Raw genomic sequence first — 21,039 nt, forward strand, 5'->3', positions numbered from 1 at the left:
ACCGGAAATGGACTAATTAGGTGATTTTATGAACACCTATGACAAAATTTTTATACTAACATCATTATTTTTAAGCGTTACAAACTTGGGACTAAACTTAATATACTATGTATATTTCATATATACATGGTATAAAAAGAGTGAAAAATTTAAATAAAAGGAAAAATTCATTTTTTTAAAAGTAAAAATTTTATCCATTTTTTTTTTTGATATGTACTACATATCAAAAAAAAAAATTATAAAAAAAATATTTCCCCTACTCTGTCTGGTTTATAGTGAAGAGCTGTGCGTAAGTACTCACTGCCCTGATAAAACCATCCGGCTCAAAGCATGCGCGTTACGACAGAGACAACTTTTTTAATTTTTTTTAATATTAAATTAAACTGACCAATTATTTATATTAGCTGACCAATTATCAGCGAATGCTTCCCGATCGCGCATAGGTGGAGTTTTTTATTTTTTCTGCGAATGAGGTGCTAAACTTATTAATTGACCTTGAAAAACTTTAATCTTTAATAAAAAATTTTCTGATGCTGACCAATTAATGAGACCAACTGACCTTTTATGACCAATTTCTGACCTTTCAGATGGTATAATTGGTCAATCGAAATTCCGCACATGAGGTGCTAAGATCGCGGAGCTTTACACAGGTCTTATAGATTTTTACTCACTAAAACAAGGAAACATAAAGTTAAGTAAAATATTTAGTTTAGTTACCATTCAATAAATTAAAATACTTGATTCTATGACGAATCAAAATAAAATTGTTACATATTTGTGTTAGTAGAGGCAATAAAGACAAATATTCACATTTAGGTTAAAATTGCGTGCTACTTTTATGGTTTTCTCATGGATTCCGTTGTCATAACTGGACCAAAATAAATTGGGAGTACACGGCAAGCTCGGGCTTTCATATAGTTAAAGAATTATCAAAATCGGTTCACCCAGCCGAAAGTTCTAAGGTAAAAAAAATACAGTCGAATTGATAACCTCCTTCTTTTTTGTTTGAAGTCGATTAAAAATATTCATATAAAAGTTGTAGATGAAGTAATTCTGTATATTTCCATTTTTTATTCGACTTCCATGCATCAAAATTGGCTGAGATACGGTTTTTTACAATGTGTGCTTTTTTATGTAAACATGTAATAAGCTGTGATATGTGCGAAACAATAATTTTTTATCCAGATTTTTTTCCGGATAACTCGAAAAAGCAATCGAATCTCTGTTACTGCTTAAAACTGTTATAAATTTGGGTTTAATACAACCAACTGTTAAAATGACATGTTCTTGTTGTAAAAAGTAGTAAAAAGTAGCAAAAGATCATTATTTAACCACCTATAAACTAAATTTGACCAAATTTTCATTTTTTTCAAGTAAATATTTATCTCTATTGCCTGTGCTATTATAACATACATTATTATAATAGTTGATAAGCAGAATGAAAATTATTATTATATTATAATATTATAATTAATATATTATTTTATTAAATAATTATCATAACTGCTATACTGGACTGGATGGAGTCTGATTCATCAACGATTATTTTACATATACAGAGCGTCGACTTGATTCGATTGATAGTTGTTTTTCGACAATTTTCGAAGTCGAAAGTGCCTTATATATACTTTTGTCCAATACCCAATAGTTAAGAAATAATATGCACTAATAAATTTAACAATTCATATAAAGATATTGTTCAATAAAGTTGTTTGATAGTTTATTAAATTAAAAATTTTTGTACTGCTTTCACTTTGTTTTAAGTTTTAGTTCGAAATACCACCCCGCTGCTTCACATTACTGCTTTTCTAGTAATTGAAGCCGTATAGCTCTCTAAAAAGCATTTAAGTCGTCTCGTTATGGTTATGGTTATAAGATTTTTAATTTGCTCATCTTTGGTTTACTATGGCCACAGATTCATCCAAAGGAGACGACCCAGATACTCTTCAAAGAGCTACGTCTTCAATTAGTAGAATAGCAATAATACAATAGTGCTTTAAGGCAGTGGGGGACAGATCTCAATATGATCCGGCCTATAACTTTCATGGCATAAAATTGATTTGAAACAAATATAAAGTGGTAGATGTAATTTTAAGTAAGCAATTCTATACTCATTTTTCTGCAAACCCCCCGTACTCATATTTTTTAAGTTACTCTTTCTTATCTTCTGATTATATTTCCGTTTAAATATAAATAATATATTTGTGGGGGAATTCCTTATTTCTCTAAATAGAAATGTTTATTGAGATTTGCACTAAGAAATTTGAAATTTGTAATGAATTCACGAAGCTTTTTTATCGAGTAGATTTTTACGAATATACAAATAACACAAACAAATTTTATTTAGCACAACTATAATGCCATTATGTTTTTAAATTGGACTTTCTGAACGTAGTTAGGGAGTCCACTCTAAAAGTTCTGCAACGAATAGGTAGGTATGCATTATTTAAGAAAGTGACACCTGACAGATGCGAAAGACGTTTTTCTTACAGAATATTTCACAAAGGTGTAAGGTATTTTTTACCAGTTTTTAATTACTTAGTTTTTAGCCTTCTGTCTCTATGATAGTTCGATCCGATGGTGGCTGCAAAACAAACTTACTGTTGCTTCGCAACTCTTCTACCATATTTATATCCATAGTGCGTGGTAAGCTATTTTGAAAACGCTGAAATCCAATAATTTTTTCCAAATTATCTTTCGACTACCTTAAACCAAAAAAAAGTAGGTATTAAACATTAGGTACCGAAAAAAATTAATTGTCATTATACCCGACTGTCAAGGAGTGGTTATGTTTTTCGCGCGTAGTATGCATGTATGTATGTATATCTGTTTGTAAATCTCTATCTTTATTACTTCGTATCTTTCAAACAGATAGATATCGACAGTTAAAGTAGCCTTATATTCGTCTTAAAAACCCAAGTCTCGTTAGATATGTGTTTGAAAAAAAGGACAAAATGGCAATTTTCGGCGCGAAATAGTAATACTAGTTCTCAAAACAATAATCAAGTTATTTAAAGGCAGTCCCATCTCGGACTAGAATTCATATAATTGGGAAATACATATAACCAGTGTCATACTGATAAGATAAGAAAATATTCATTATATATTTTTTGTCACTATAAAAATATACCACTGTGTACCCTTGAAACTACATATTTAAAGTTATAAATAACTTAACATAATATTATAAACAACTAACATAGTAAATTGTTTAGATATCTTTTACGAAATGGTACGAATTATACTTTTGATGAAAATAATTTTAACCAAAAATGAATTACATGAGTCCGGATCATAAGGCTCTTGGCATTAAAGTGAGGTACTTTCGAAAAAAGAACATGTTTTCAAAGAAGGAATTTCTTGTTGTTGCTTACGGAAGCTCAAATACTTTTAAAATCTACAAAGAAATATATTGTAATCCATCTGAAAATAAAAAATTGGGCTGTATCTGTAAGATGATGATTAATTTTCGAAATATCCTGTATAGACAGTCCTGAATGTCTGTACTTGAAAAACAAAAAACTTAAAAAACAACCTTTTTTCCACCATTTGGTTTTCCGAAAATTTCGAAAGTATTTTGTAGATTTTTTTGAAGAGTACTTCACTAGTTGGGACTACCTGCAAATTCTCAACTGCCTATGTTCCATAGTTTTAGAGAAAACAATGCTACTCGTATTCAGCTACTTGTATACAGAAGGCTAGTGACTTTAGGTTACAAGAGTTTATGTAGTGGATAGGTTATGTTATGGGTATATTATATTATTACGATCAATAATAATAATAATAAGAGTAGGTAATAATAAAATGAATGTCAATGCTCTCAATTGATCGATCGTTACATTTATTGATCGATTTATACGTAACTCAGTAAGTATATTTGTAATAAGAACAAATAAAATAATATGTACAGTTATTTATGACGGATATTATACAGTAGCTAATGAATACAACATACTCTCAGGGTTGCCAGATGGGAACCCCATTGGTTCACTGTAATGGGGTTAATAGGGAATCGGACTAAATTTTTTTATCACTTCAGGTGAAGAATTCTCTCTACACGTGTAGAAAAGTGAAGTTGGTTTTTAAACATCTTTACTAGTATGCAAAATATGAACGTTTAAAAATTCCTGACACAAAGAAGAAGTCCACTAGTGACGTCATACGTGGGTATATCGCCATAGAGATTACATAAACAAATTTGTTTTGCTAAAAGGAGATGGAAAACCTTTGAAATCAATCTTTGATTGCTTATAACTTCTTCGTTTTCCAATTGATTTTAATTTCACTTTCAAATGGCATGATATCAAATCAAGTTTTACATTTTTACGGATAATATGGCCAATTCGACATTAGGATTATTTCCTATTATACAATCAACACATATTAGTTAGAGCCTAAATGGCCGAGCGGTCTAAGGGGTTTGTTTTTGACTGTTTGTCCATTTAGACATAGGTTCCGGGTTCGAATCCAGGCAGCGGCAGTGTGAACAATTATGATTAATGAAGGCGGTAGAATTGATCACATTGTCGTTGCTTGGATAAGAACGAAGTAACCGAATCCACCCACATCAAATTGTAATTGTAAATATGTTTGTAAATAAATAAAGATTAACAAATAATGGTGTGGGTGGCATCTGTTAGAGGCGTATATGTCAGAGAAACGGAGGTTAAGCCCCATTATTATTATTATTATATTAAGTTTCATTTATGGGTTAAAAATGTTGCAATTATTATTAGCAGTAAAATTAAATTAATCAAGTGTAATAGATCATTGTATACTTACATATACCTAAGTTAAGTTTATAAACTAAGCTATTTGTTTGAAAAAAAAAAATTAAATATTAAATTACAGGCTATAATACTCATAAAAATTGTTATACTTTAAAAAAAAATTATTATTGCTTAGGTTTAAGTCAATTGTTTCAAAAGCACTATTTGTTTGTAGTGTCTTTATTGCACTACCATAATTTGAACTCATCAAATAGATGTAGTCGTGAAAATTTCATAGAAAAAGAAAACAAACAAATTATTAAGTAATCAATTTGAAATGAACAAAATTTAAAAAAAGAATTCACAGAATCCAATCGTTTTTATGGTAAATATAAATTTTCGTATTTGATTGATGTTCTCTTAGACACAGAATTACTGTAACTCCATCTATTTCATTTAAGGTGTTACATTTAATTCGATATAATTTAAAAAATTCTTTCTGGAAATAAGAACGCTATTTTTTTACATAAATGATTAAGAGCAAAAACTAAAAAAAAAAAGAAAGAATAATCTTGATATTCTTGATAATAAATTGTAATAAATAAACATAATAATAATTTTTTTTAAATATTTATTTACGTGGTATTTATACGTTGCGTTAGTATATTACAAACGATATACAATAAAAAAAGTTATAATATTATTTATAATATCAATATTTATTTAGTTTTATTGGTAATGGTTATATGGTTAATATAATATGAATATTATATAAGACTGTATTCTTTATGTTTACTTTTTTTATTTTATAATGTTATATTGTTTGAAAAATATTCATATAAATAGTATAAAAGTTTACAACAAAAAAAAAGAATGGTGAACGCCATACAACATCTATGTACGAGTCACATTAAGTATACGTTAACTCTCACCAAATATCTATTAGCCCAGAAAAAACAATAAAAAAGTCGATCTGCTTAAAAAATCCAAGTGAAATTTGTTCCCCGGAATAACTTTAATTTGGATGTAAGAAAAGACCACTGCAAAATCATGTGTGCAAAAAAAAATTCAAGATCAAAAGTACTGAACCTAAATAGACACTCTGTACATGGAGGTACAATACCTTTTCAAGTTTTTATATTATTATTGGTCAACAACTTCAGTCGGATATGAAATATAAGTCAAAACTGGAAATTTTTTCTTGTCTTAATGTTGGGTATGGGTATGGAGGTTAGCGGGCCATGCTCAAGCATCGGGCCTCGAAGCAATGGTTCAGAGCACCTAGTCAAATAGACCCTTGTACTCTATCCCTGCTACGCTTTTCAGTGGCTATTATAACCAACTGATGTACTGAAACCCAGGATTTGCCTAGCGATGAGTTTCCTAATTTCTTCTGGTTCGACTATGGCCGGACCAAACCATTTCCTTCGCTGCTGTATGAGCGCCAGGTAGTAACAGAGAAAGTGGATCGATGTTTCTTCTGAATTTTCTCCGCATCTGTCACATGTGGGAGATTGTCTTTTTCCAATCTGATGTTGGAACTTGTTCAGGTTATCATGCCCTGTGAGTAACTCTACGATGACTCTAATATCAGCTCTGTTTAGTTTCAAGATCTCCTCGGCTCTGTTACCAAGCGAGTTTCCTTCACCCAACAGGCTTTTGGCGATTCGCACTCTCTCGTAGCTGGTCCATGTCTTTAATTGTTGGTTTTTCAGATTATCTCAGACCTTCTTGGTATGGCATCCATGCAAGCTTTTCTTGAGTGGGAGCCATGGCGGTTCCCAGTTTGGCCAGCTTGTCTGCTCTCTCATGCTAATATTGTATACGATTATAAAAATTGATAATAGGGTAGTGTAAATTCCTTCTAAAATTGTTGAACAATAATATTCCAACATAAAATTTCAGAATTGTATAAAAAAATAATATTTTATATTTACAATGTGGACATAGGTGATGACGTTTTTTTCTTTTCAAATATGACGTAGGATGAAATAAATAGTATAAATTTTTCGGGCTAGGTATTTTTTTGTCAGTTGACTTTTTTTTATATTTGGTCATGTTCTTTAAAAAATATATATATTGTTTCTTAGAAAATTAGTAGCTAGTTAAAACTATATCACATAGTATACTACTAACTCGGGTACTGTATATACAACAGGATGAGGACTTGATGAGCAAAGGAAACGGATGTGCAATATTTAGACAAAAGCGTGTTTTATTTTTTTTTGTTTTAATAATTTATGATAGGATTATTCTTTTTTTAAAAAGGAAATTAGTTAAAATTTTCTAAGTACAATGGAATATATGATAAAGGTCGTTGTGGTTTTGAAAAGATGGGTCTTTTGTAAATTTTTATCATGTCTGAGTGGCTAATTTTTGTTTTTTCACGGCAATTAATTAAGTTATTTCATAAACAGGAAGTAAACAGCATTTTGCCGCCTTTTTCTCAAAATTTATTGGAGGTATATTTTAATCAATTCTATGTAGGTGTACCATAACTATCGCGTTCGAACAGCAGGCGAGAGAGGAGAAAATGTACTAGTTTCTGCTATCTATCGAGATTATAGTTTCTCATCCAAATGACAAACATTTTGTAGGAAGCATTTATTATAAATGCACTTCTTTCAAGCAATTTTTGACTTGATTAACTCGTCAGAACTCACGTTATGGGCATTTTACTCACGCTTGATTTAAAACATAAATTAATTTTATTTTTCAAATGGTATGTGTGGTTGAAACTTTTCCTAACTTTAACTTTAACAGATTTTTTTAACCTATCTACAGTTTAAAAAAAAAAATCTTTTTAAATCCTTCAGAAAAGAATTTCTTTCATCACGAGAGTAAAAGTGTAGGCAAGAAAATATTACCCGGAATATACATCTGATAGAATAAGTGAAATCGATTATAGGATACGAGTACCGTTTTACAATGAATTAATTTATAAAAAAATAATATTGCTACGGTGGTTATTTAAATTTTAAACGGAATTTATTACTGTTCAATAAATATAATATTTGACAATATAGTAATATTATATACTGTAATCGATTAAAACCATGGCATGCGTATCTGTAACGATTATTTACGAACTAAGTTGATTCAGATTCAAGAAACTTACTTTGTTTTATATTAAGCATATATGTATAATGTTCAGTAAATATTAAACATATCCTTTGTAAACATTCAAAATGATACAATTCCATCTAAATTATAACACAGTTTCATTAATTTCTTATTCGAAAAATTTCCATTTGTATGCTAAGAAAATCATGCTTAGAAAAACGCGGGTTTACAATAAGAAGCCAAGTTACGCTAAGCTATGCAAAAATAGCAAATTTTCATAAATTTTCTTGTTTTTAAAGTACTTTTTACACCTCACAACGCGTGACTTATCTTGAGAAAACCAATTCTCCATGCGACAACCGTACATTAAAATAGAACTACGATAATAGGCTTTAATTGATTTTGAGAACGCGCTGAATAAAGAGATGAATGTATAGAAACCATAGTAATTTACAACAAAACTGTTTAAGAATTTTGTTTTAATTCACGGCCCATTTTTTTTTTTGGATTAGTTAAACTACAAATCACAGTTATAAGTTTTCTAATATTTATTAGAGTCAGGCTCAATTACCGATCTTATTAACTTTCCAGAGGAAGTTAATGTAATGGGGCTGATTTTGAAAATTTCCAGTCTTACATATTTGCGGTGTCAAGGCCGCAATATCCGTGTTATACTAGCTTATTGTAAGTATAAAATTTCGTAATATGATTATTAATTTTTACAAATTATAATTCATAATTTATTTCATGTCATTAAACAAAAAAAAAAAGTACTATTGGGTTGATATGAAACGAAAGAAATTATATTTTTCTTAAATAATAATACAACAGAAATTGTAGTTCATTTTTTAGTATTGATAAGGAATTGTAAATTTGACCTGCTAACTTTAAGTTTGAAAGTTTAGGTCAAAACAAATTTGAAATATATTTTCAATACCCTTTTTAGGGGTATAAATTACTAACTGTCATATTAGTATACTTTATTTATATGAGAAATACAGTAAAGTGTAATTAATGAGAGAATTTATGAGAGAAATAATTTATTTGAAAAAAAAAAAGTTTGATTTATTGAATTAATTTTTTAAGAATTCTAACATTTAGAAAAAAAAAGTTGATGTAGGAAGACTTTTTTAATTACTTGATGATTGGTTTATTATCTGACTTCTTAAGCGCATTTATTTTAGTTTAAAAGGTTTAAAATTTCTAATTTCAAAAATGTTATCCGACCTACTCCAACCTCTTAGTCTCCACGACCCGCTTTTAAACACATTGAATTGCTAGTACTGTGGCTTGACCCAAAATGTAATCAAAATATTAAAATTTCGTTTCATCATCATAATTCTGTTTCATCCCAGTTTTTTATCATTAGCCAGCATGACAAACTTTAAAATGAGTGGTAAATCATGGAGTTTGAAAAAGCACTACGGAAAATATCACGTTCCATGGAAAAAGCAGACTACAGAAATAATATATAAGAAAGTCATCGTTTTTTGGTATAATTCTGGTGGAAGCGCATATAACATTCCATAATATATTAATAAATAATAGTTTAAAAAAACCCCTTTTGTAATTTGCTGAACTTAAAAGTTGAAAATAATTTCTATAAGTTAAAAATATATAGAGTGATTAAGAAAAAAATCATTTTATCGTAAAAATTCGTGAGGTGTTTTATAATGATTTTAATTTTACCAATATCTTTCAATAAAATATTTACAATAATTGAAATAAAGCACCCTTAGTTACAAAAGCGTGTTTTTTTATTTTTTTAACTATTATTTATTGATTTATTTTTATTTTTTTTAAAAGTATCTCTAAATGAATCACTGATTATTTAAAATTAAATAGAACCTTTATTAAAATTCCAACCTATATAATTAATATTAAATAAATAACATTATACCACATTATTATTTAATGTTATTTATTAAACATATATTTGTAATGAATCAGTAATTAATATTTTAATAACTTCAATGATAATAGTAATTCATATACCAATAATTAATACATATATAAATAATAGCTCAAGCAGTAGAGAAATTACTTAACTCTGACCTATCAAAGAGAACAGATTTAGAAACTCAATGAACACTTAACCTAGTTTTTGGGAAAAGGGAAAATTAATGAAACAGTTTTCTTCCAACAATTTAAAAGTTATACGTTAACTGAAAAAAGTTAAATTTTGAAGTTATAGCTGATGTAATTCTACACTCTTTCATTTTTTATTCGACCTTCTAGCATGAAAATTGACTGACACTGATCTTTCATATTCTTTTATCAATTTCCATGATTTACCCTTCATTTTAAAGCGTAAAGCTGGCTAATCGTACGAAAAATATACTCACGGTCTAAAAATGTACTGTGTAGTAAAAAAAAAAAAGGTTAGAGAAATAATATTAAGATTTAATTTTGTTCAGTATGTAATTTGTATATCATATCTGTAATAAAATTGCCTGTAAATAAAAATTAAGTAATATACTGTTGATAAATAACAATTATTTAATATTTCTCTGGCCACAGGTACAATATATCTTATTTGAAATCTCTCAACTGTCCATAACCAAATTTTCAGTTTTATCGATAAAATGTTTCTATCAAAAATGTGGAGTGTATAGGCGCACACGAAAAGCTAGATTTTTGTTATCAATTACTGTCTAAACTTATGGGTTTAGAGAAAATTGTTTCAAGAAAATTTTTCTTGAGTATTTATAAAGAAAAACTGTCTAATTTAAAACGTCCATCTAATGTTTGTCAGTTATGAGTTAGGTTTTCATTGAACCTTAAACCTTAGATCGAATTCGATGTCGGTAAAAGATGCGTGATTTTGAAACTTACATTTTTCGTTTGAAGAATTTTCCACGATTAAATTTATTTATCGAGTTTCAGGATTATGTCAACTTAAAAAAGACATCCTATATACAAAATATTGCATACATTTATATTACATATTAATTATTATTATTAATTCATAAAAATATGCATATATAAAATATATGTATTAGCTGTATATTATTACTATTTAATTCATAATATGTATCATTTAACTAATTTGTGCAAACTATTATAATTAGAATAATTATTAATTAATTATTAATATTTATAGGTTCGAATACACAAAATTAAAATTAGGTTCCCATAGGGAATGAATCGGGCCAATACCGTAAAGTAAATGACAAAAATTTCGACGTCATATACTATGTTTGCCGTAATAAATCCATGCTAAATTCTGTTTTGCTAGAAAGAGTCCTGATGGCTGTTGTCTCTAAAGTTATTCGAAAAGTAATTTTTCCCTTATGTTTGCCACATGAATCAGCTTTTATTAAAGCAATGAAATCTTCAAAAATATTCCCTTTCCTTCTTAGAAATAGTCGAGAATTGATCTTGGAAATTAAGGCCGGCCCAGTCTTAAGGTGGTTGCTCCGCGTTTGCAATACAGTCAAACCTGGGTAAGTGAGAACTGGATAAGTGAGAAAACTCTATAAGTGAGAATAATAGCTACGACCCGTCACTTTAAGCTCCCAAAACCTCTATTAGCGAGAAACAGAAACCTCTGTAAGAGAAAGTCGTTTTTCCTTCATGAACCTTCGTAAGTGAGACTGCTACTTATCTATACCTCTATAAGGGACAGTCGAGCTTTATTTATTTATATTATTTAGGAGGAACCATAGCTACAATTTACTACATTCGTACTTGCTGTGACTTATTATTGGTGCGTATCTCTATAAGAGAGAAACGCTACCCATGTACCTGCATTAGCGAGAAACTCGGGCTAGTGAGAAACTTCTATAAGCGAGAATGAGATTGCGCTCCCTTGAACTTTCGCTTATCCAGGTTTGACTGTATATGCTACCTGCGCCCCGAGTTTTCCATTTTAGTCTATCCACATTGACTTTAAAAATAAAAATATTTTATCGAGAGCTTTCCTGGGGATATATTTAAATGGATAGAGTAAAGTGGCCCACCGTAGTATATAGATGGATAGCTGATGATATTCGTGTACCCATAGCTTTATATTGGTTGGTATTTTCATTTAGGCATAGATACACAATAAGCGGTACTTACGAACGTTTTAAAATCAATTATTGACGATTAAAATTTGATTTGAAAGTGTTTCGTAATCATATGCATATCATTTTAATATCTATAATCATTTTATTAATGAATAATTATTTAATTTGGTATCAGTTTTAATTTAATAAAATGATTAATATAATAAAATTATTAATATTGTTCAATTTAAAGTATTATTTATGTTTTGTGTATATAATACTTCAGCATTTTTGATTAAATTTTGTGGGGATTACAAATATTTTTGCTATAATGTAAGTTTTGATTGATTATAGATAAAATTATTATTTTTAAAAACCAATCCAAAAACAAAAAATTGATTATCAAAATTTATTCATTTCATACATTTTAGGGGCTAATTATAATTGTGTTGGTTGTTTAAACTTTTCGAATTTACATAATACAAGCATGACTGACATTCAACATTTCCTATACAGAATATTTTAATAATTAACTCAGTCAATTGCTTGTTTTTAATATAAAATAAGTATGAAATAAAATTTCAAATAAATAAAAATGCATAATTTAATTTCAATATAATGTTATAAGATGACAATCCTCTTCGAACCTTACATTAAGTAAAGGGATTATAAAGATTTAATCCCTTGTTGTTTTTGTAAATAAATTTAGAAAAAAATAAAATTATTATTTTTTTACAATATATGGATTTAAACATTTTTGAAATTAAAGACATTATTTGTGAAAAGACCCAAGAGACCCCTTCTTCAATGTGTTTATTATTTGTTATTTGTCAATAACATATGAATCATCAATATTTTATAATAAGGATCCTTTAAAAGGACATACATTTAATATTTTACATTTATTACTTTGTTTTTTTCAAAGTCCAATGTTTAATTACTTTGTTTTTCTAAACTCTATGTTTAAGGATGAATGGACCTGCACCCATATAAACTGTAGTTATACGAACAATAATTATTGTTTAATTAGTTTAATTTTGTTATTTTGAAGTTTGAACCATACTTTCACCTTATATTAATCCGAAGACATCCCCTTTTTGTTTAATTTTACAGTGTTTACACAATCACATTTGCGATAGTTAATATAAGGCTACAATAAAGCTAAAAGTGAGTATGTTAAGCTTTGCCATTTGGTTAAAAACTGGTGACTAAACTCACCAGTTTTTAAGTCATCAGTGGCCGATAAGCCACGTAGCAAGGGCAGAGTTGATATCCATACGAAAATTATAGCAGGCATCATAATATAATTTTGTTGATACAGCCACTTGGATCATCCTCAGCCAAATGGGGTCATCCTCGGAATGAGAGGTTGGACTTAAGCATATGTCATGATTTAGCCAAAAGTTGTCAACAACAGCAATAGAGGCCATTTTCAAGGCCATTTGACTTGGACCTGCAAATGATCTTGAAAATTCACCTGGGCTTAAAATTTATTAAATGATAGCTCTCTAAGTATCCTTTTCATTTCATCTGATGTCCTTGATCAACACTTTGATATTGGCTTAAGAAGAAGTGTTATGAGTTTAAAATGTTTTTCTGTGCGTCTGTGTGTTTCTCATTGACATCATAGCCCCTTAAAGATGGAACCGACTTGATTGAGAATATTTTATAGCTTAGTTTCCAAAAATCGGTTTACAAGGAAAAAATCGCATTTGCCGGGGGTTTTTTAAATTTTGTAAATTTCACTTTTACATTATACCGTCTCTTGTACTATAATTACAAAAAACATTAAATCATAGAATCTAATATAAATGAATATAAAATAAAATACGCGGAAATGAATACCAATATGAATAGTTTACATATAATAATAAATTGTTTTATGTTATTAATAAACTAATTAAGACAACATAGTTAAATAATTAGGAAAGGTGTAGTAACCAGTCGACTCCTTTAACTTATAAAGGGAGTCTAGATCATTTGCTTACATATGTAAAACTTTTGTATTATAAGATTTAAGAAAAAAAATTATTCTTTGTAAAAAGCCGATTTACGATTTACAAGATGCGTCCTACGGACCCAAAACCCAATTGACCTATTTGCTCATTTACGAACTCGACCTAACTTTTTACGTCCTAAGCACGCTATAAAAATTTCAGCTTGATATCTCTTTTCGTTTTTGAGTAATCGTGATGACAAACGGCCAGACAGACAACCGTAAATGGACTAATTAGGTGATTTATGAACACCTATACCAAAATTTTCTTTATTTCTTCATAGTATCAATATTTTTAAGCGTTACAAACTTGGAATAAAACTTAGGATACCTTGCTATATACTACATGTATATACATGGTATAATAAATATTTTATTATTTATTTTATCAGTCAGTTGTTGTGGGTTATTTTTTTTCAATGTTATGAGCAGATTGTTTTTTTTATCAGTTTATATCAGTATCAGTACATAGGTATGTAAGTAAATCTATGATAATATTTAATAATATGCTACGAAAAGTTCAATTCTATTAAAATTTTATCTATTTTATATGTATAAATATAAGTACCTAATTCCCACTCTTATTATGCAATTTATATCTACTTGTCACATACCTACTTATCTATTCATTCATTTGGGACCTCAATGAAAATTTAATTTGATTACTAATACATCACACTTAAAAACGGTTTATTTTACAGAAGAGCTTACCCTTACACTTAGAGCCTTTTATTAGAATCGCTATTATTTGCCTACAATTTGTTATGTACGTTGGGTTAATTTTTTAAAAGGTCCCCGATATAGAAACGGTGGGTTAGAAAAAGTTTCACAGAAAGCCATTTTCCTATCTAATACTGTGGGGTCATCTGTTAGGGGATTTTAAAGTGAAAATTTCTTCAGATGCGTTGGAAATTTGGAATGGTAAAAAGGCGATAAAATAGCGTGATCGTCACGGAATGACAGTCCCCATGACTGATTATCTTCCTTTTTAGGATTTTGTAATTGAGATCGATTTAGTTTTTGATTCACAATCATTAAAAATAACGCTTGAAGATGTTTCGTTTATGGTATACAAATGAGTTAATGCGTATGTTTTAATTGGTACACATGCTAATTAAATAATTATATAATATTTTATGTGTTAAGTAAAATTATAAACATACATACACAAATAAGTACAAAAATTATTATGTAAAATGTATGTTAAACTATAAGAGAGGGTGTAATACCTAGAATTAAAATATTTCCAAAAATTTATCCCAAAAAATGATAGCTCTCTAAGTATCCTTTTCATCTCATCTGATATCCTTGACCATCACTTTGAAATTGATTTAAGAAGGAGTGTTAACAGTTTAAAGTGTTTATCTGTGCGTTTTTATGTTTCTCAGTGGCATCGTAGCCCCTAAACGGTTGAACCTACTCGATTGAGAACATTTTATAGCAAAGTTTCCAAAAATCGGTTTACAAGGAATAAATCGCATTTTTCGGGGGGGCTGCACGTCCTCCACCAAATTAGCAAAGAGTAACATTCATAATAAGAGTAATCACGACTAGCTAATTCTTACTGATGATGACTACTTGGTAAATTTATTTTAATATAAATGCTGTTAAGTTCATAGAATGATTCAAGATAAATTTTTCGTTCAAGGTACTACATCTTACCTTATACATATTTATCTAAAACAATATTAAAAGTAATAGGTAAAAATAATATATGACCGTTATCAATAATATTTATATAATAATAAATATAGTTAAGTTTTTCTTATCAGTAAATATAATAACAACAATGTTTTTATGTTATCAGTCAGTGGTATATACGTATTATATTGTATATACTTAACGGTGGTTAAATAATATACGTTATACGATATATACGTTATTGTTACTGTTACTATTGTTATTACATACGCGACTTATTATTATTATTATTAATATTAAAAATATTTTAATATTTTGTACTTCTTTTCTACTCTGTTAATTAGATCAAAAATAGTGGTGCTATTATCACTAAAAATATTTTAATATTTTGTATTTATTACTTGGTATGGTATGGTAGTCAAATAGACCCTTGTACTCTATCTCCGATACACTTTTCAGTGGCTATTATAACCAACTGATGTACTGAAACCCAGGATTTGCCTAGCGCTGAGTTTCCTAATTTTTTCTGGTTCGACTATGGCCGGACCAAACCATTTCCTTCGCTGCTGTATGAACGCCGGGCAGTGACAGAGAAAGTGGATCGATTTTTCTTCTGAATATTCTCCGCATCTGTCACACGCGGGAGATTGTCTTTTTCCAATCTGATGTTGGAACTTGTTCAGGTTATCATCACCTGTGAGTAACTCTACGATGACTCTAATATCAGCTCTGTTTAGTTTCAAGATCTCCTCGAGTCTGTTACCGAGCGAGTTTCCTTCACCCAACAGGCTTTTGGCGATTCGCCCTCCCTCGTAGCTGGTAAATGCCTTTAATTGTTGGTTTTTTCATATTATCTCCTAATCTGTTAAGACCTTCTTGGTATGGCATCCTCGCATGCTTTTCTTGAGTGGGAGCCATGGTGGTTCCCAGTTTGGCCAGCTGTATTTATTACTTACTACAATAATAATTTAAAAAAACAAAAAAATACATACTTTTTTAACTAGATGAACTAAAAAATACAAAATAATGTCTATAAGTTCCAAAAAAAATCATTTTATCGTAAAAAATCGTACCTACTTCGAATTTCTACATAAAATTTTAGAAGAAAGGAAAAATTTTTTATACCCTATATATAAGTTTGTAACGCTTAAAAGTATTGATGATACGAACAAAATTTTGATATAGGTGTTCATAAAATCACTTAATTCGTCTATTTCCGGCTCTCCGTTCATTTTCCATACTTAAGGAGATATGCAAGGATTGAATAATACTAAGGAGTTCAATAAAACTTTATAAATACATTTTTTGATTAACAAAGTTTCCAAAAACCACAAAAAATGCCTAGGTCATCGGGCTTTTTATTATTATTTTATCGTTCAAAGTTGACATCAAAGAGTATTTGTTCACTAGGAAATTATTGAGTCGGTACTTCAAAATAATTAGTTTAGTCGCACGTGTGAATTTAGTAAAAAGTGAGTTTTAACATATACAAGTACTTAAAAAAATGTGTTCACTTACATTCTAACACTTTTATGTGGGCTTAATCTATTTTAATTCATGTATTCGACAGAAATAATTCACGCTTCAATGCCATTCAAATACGGGCTCTTTTTTGGTAACGTAAAATTTAAAAGCGAAAACACAATAAACCAACCTATAATGAAGTAATTTATGCAGTTCTCCACAAATTTTGCAGTTCTATTTCTAGTTTGCCCAGTTAACAATTTTTTTGCCTGCAGTTCTAAAAATTGATGAATGAACGGTCTTTTCAACTTTGCGTTGACCCAAACTTACCTTTGATCGATAATGTTTGAAGATTGGTTAAGCCGGTTAGTCTCGCTCAATATACATCGTGGTGTTGAGGCCGCTACGCACAGAATTTTGGAAACATTTTTTTTTCTGTACCTCGCACAATATTGAAAATTTGGCTCAATATTACACTTTCATTTAAAAAACGTTCTCTTACTCGAAAAAAGAGTATCTTTTTTTGTTTTTATGACTTAACATGATGAACTAAAGTTTGACGCCCCCCCCTCCCTTTGAATATGAGCCTGACATGCTGATCGTATTCAACTTACAGGGTCAAAGAGGATTAATTTAAAGACAAACAGGCAAAAATTTAATTTCATTCTGAAAATTTAAATGGTGGAAGCGCAGATATGCCATATCCAATGCATTTCTCTTAATAATTTTACTTTTAACTGCGCCAACACTATTTTAATTAATGACCAATAATTTCTTATATTCAATAAGAAACCAGAGGTGTTCCGAATTTGCAAACGCTTTATTAGAAAGTTAACATTCGCATTGGAGATAAGCTCAATAATTTCTAGTATTCGAATATTTGAGGCACAGGTTACCAAGAAAATGTTGAATGAATAATTTTTAATTTTTTTAATGCATTTTCTTTAATTTTATAATCATTAGATTCAAGTGAGCAAAGGTAAATTACTCGCCGATCAAAGGTGTAACATGATATTGTAACTTTGACCACTCGCTGCTGTGTTTTTAAACAGTTAAATATGACGAATGGAGATCAGTATTTGAAGATGAAAATAGTTTATTTAATTTGAAAAACCGTTTAGAATAAGCATAAGCAAGCTATATTTAAAAATATCGATGAAAAAAGTTAATATCGATCAAAGGTACATCCAGGTTCCCCCCACTAATAGTCACAATCTACTTATAAATTAAATATAATGAAATTGTTACAAATTAATCAACAATAACAATTTCTATGTTACAGAAGTGGAACAAAGTGATGATATACCAGAAGGATCATCGGTAGTGGTAGCTGTAATACAAGGGGATGGTACAATAGCATCATTAACAACAACAAGAGCAACAACAATAGTAACAGAGACAGATGATTATCATCGTTATTCATCATCAAATCATCAACATCATCAACAACAACACAATAACTCAGCAGACAATAATAACACATCTGATGTTACAGACCAAACAACAACAACAACAGCTACAGTGGTGGTAACAGATCAACAACAAGAATCCCCACCACCAGCAGCTACAAGTAGTAACACATCAACAGCTAGTAACAACAGTAACATCATTGGTAGTCTAACAAAAACAAGTGGGATCGTTGATGAACCGCCTATGGGAACGCCTTTAAGTGGGCAGCACCAGCACCAACAACATTTACAGCAACAACAACAATCCTCGTCATCTGTATCTGTATCACCTCAACAACAACAACAACAACAGCAACAGCAACACCACATCTCGTATGTTGATGTCGTTGGCAGTGTATTAAGTTGTCCAAGTGTTTCAGTTGAAGACAATATTGAGAATTTACATCGTACAAATATCTATACTGTAATGCGGCCCGATAGTCGGAATACTAATTTGCATACAGCAAATGAATATTACTTTTTAACAACCACAACACAACAAAATCCGTCATCATCGCCGAATGGTGGTGGTGGTGGTGGTAGTGGGGGGATTACCGCACATCATCTACATAGTGCTGGTGATTATCATGAAGGATATTCACCACCACAATATCATTTAAAACATGAATATAGTTTACATGAGCACGACAGTAGCGGTTACAATAGTTATCATCAACAAGAACACCACGAACAATCGGGGCAAACGGGGGTTGTAACGACCCCACAATATTTAACATTAGAAGGTGGTAGTGTTGTGGCACATTCACCATCAGCGGGTTCAACATCGTCTGGTGGCGGTGCTGTAATCCATCAGAGACGTGCATCAACCTCACCTGGTTTAGGTGATTTAACACATTTGGAGACTTTACAACCTAGTGGTGGTGGCGGTGGTGTACAAGTGGTTCCTGTTGTCGAAGCCAGAGATATGTACGATTTACAAACGTTACAGCAGCATGAACATCAAAATGCTGGCGGCGCGGTCAATTATCAGCTGGATAATGGTGCTGGACCGGTATCAATTCATTCACCAACGAATGTAACCAGGTTAGTGTTTTTGTGTTATCATTATTGTATTTGTATTTCTTATCTTATCACTCGAAATGTTTTGGTGTGTGTTTTCACATTTCAATATTTGGTATCTTACCAAATGAATTGATTGTTATTATTGATTTTTGACGTAATTTTGACGTGTTATCATTGATTTATTTTATTTGTTTTTTATCAAATAATATCGATATTGATTATATTTATTACATATACGGGGTGTTATTTTTTTTTAACTTTTTGAAACTAAAAGTTGAGTTTATGGGCGCACATTTTACGCAGACATTGAATTCGACCTCGTCTTTCTGGGTCAATATTAAGGCTCATGTTGCTTCAATATTGATAAGAAATAGAAGAAAAATATTTTAAATTAGAAAGTTATTCTTTATTAAAAGGCAAACTAGATAATTTAGTCAAATTTAATTTCTATCAAAAAAATTTTACGCTTTTTAAATTTTTTAATGCAATTTTTGGAAAAAAAAATAAGAGGTAATTTTGTGTATAAAATTAGCATTTTGGGTACGTCAGTTTCTGTCTTAAAATTAATTAATTAAATTCTATCTTAAAATTTAAAAAAGGAATAACTTTCTAGTTGAAGAGTTTTTTCTACCCCTTATTTGTTATGAAGCAGAGTGAGCTTTCATTGAACCAAAAAGCCCATATCGAATATAATGTGCGCCAATGAACCCCACATTTTTGACTTGAAGCATTTTTCTCGATAAAACTATTTTTCGAGTAAAAAAAATATCTAATTAAAAAACACCCTGTATACCTTACTTAGGTGTGTTAAGTTTTACGACACTGAGACCTAGCTAATTTTTATTTGATTTATTTTAAATTATCTAAAATATTGAGAATAATGACATTTTATCACAAAAACTTGTATTTTTGTTGATGAGAAAAAATATTTTTGTGCGGATAATTTTTGATTGATTGATATTGCTTTGAAATTTTATGTTTTCTTAATAATTTCTTCTTTAAATTGTAATGGGAACCAAGCATTTACGAAATAAAATTGTTAAATTATTCAGTGAACATTTTTTTTCCCGGAAATTTTAGAATTTCATGAGAACTTGCGTTAAATTTGTTTGTTCAAGTCATTTTGCTTGTGTTATTTTGCATTCATGAAATTATGAACTCACTAATATAGGTACTCCATTATCCATCCATGTATCAAGAAGCAAAAAATTTGGTCATATAGAAAAATTCTGAGAAAGAATGATTCTGAATGATTTTTTTTCGTTTTACTTGAGGTTATAAAATGATCAAAAACATTTCTACTTTGTCCACATGATAATAGAATCCTTTACAAAGAATTGAATGCCCAAAACGTTTCTTTAGGACATGCCAATCCTAGGCAATGGCCTATTTAAACTCCTATACCTACCTCGCACTTATATGTAATCTGCATTCCGGTCAAATTTTTTCAAATTTTGGGGAATGATAGTTTAAGTCATTCTGAATAAAAGTTTCCATGGTTAAAAGTCATGAAAATGACAGGATTTCAAGTTATCGCTAAATTAAAATTGGAAAATGTATTCATTTATACATATAAAAAAAAAAATTATTGTAATTTAATTGCCAAAAATCATGTAATCATAAGTAGCTGCAAATATTGATCTTAAAAATTCATATTATTGATTCACTGAACATTTAACACGGCTTCTTCTTTGAATTTCGTAACA

General features: G+C 29.7%; 1 protein-coding gene across 2 annotated transcripts in view; it reads left to right on the forward strand.

Moving 5' to 3' along the window:
* The window catches only part of LOC123291956 (box A-binding factor-like), a 99,015-nt gene that overhangs the window by 24,270 nt on the left and 53,706 nt on the right, over window positions 1-21,039 (forward strand). For both annotated transcript variants that reach the window (XM_044872434.1, XM_044872435.1), the window contains exon 2: window positions 18,145-19,354. In XM_044872434.1, coding sequence (XP_044728369.1) covers window positions 18,145-19,354 — 1,210 coding nt within the window. The remainder of the gene's footprint in view (window positions 1-18,144; window positions 19,355-21,039) is intronic.

This window comes from Chrysoperla carnea, chromosome 2 (assembly GCF_905475395.1).
Source record: "Chrysoperla carnea chromosome 2, inChrCarn1.1, whole genome shotgun sequence".
NCBI classification, from domain to species: Eukaryota; Metazoa; Arthropoda; class Insecta; order Neuroptera; family Chrysopidae; genus Chrysoperla; species Chrysoperla carnea.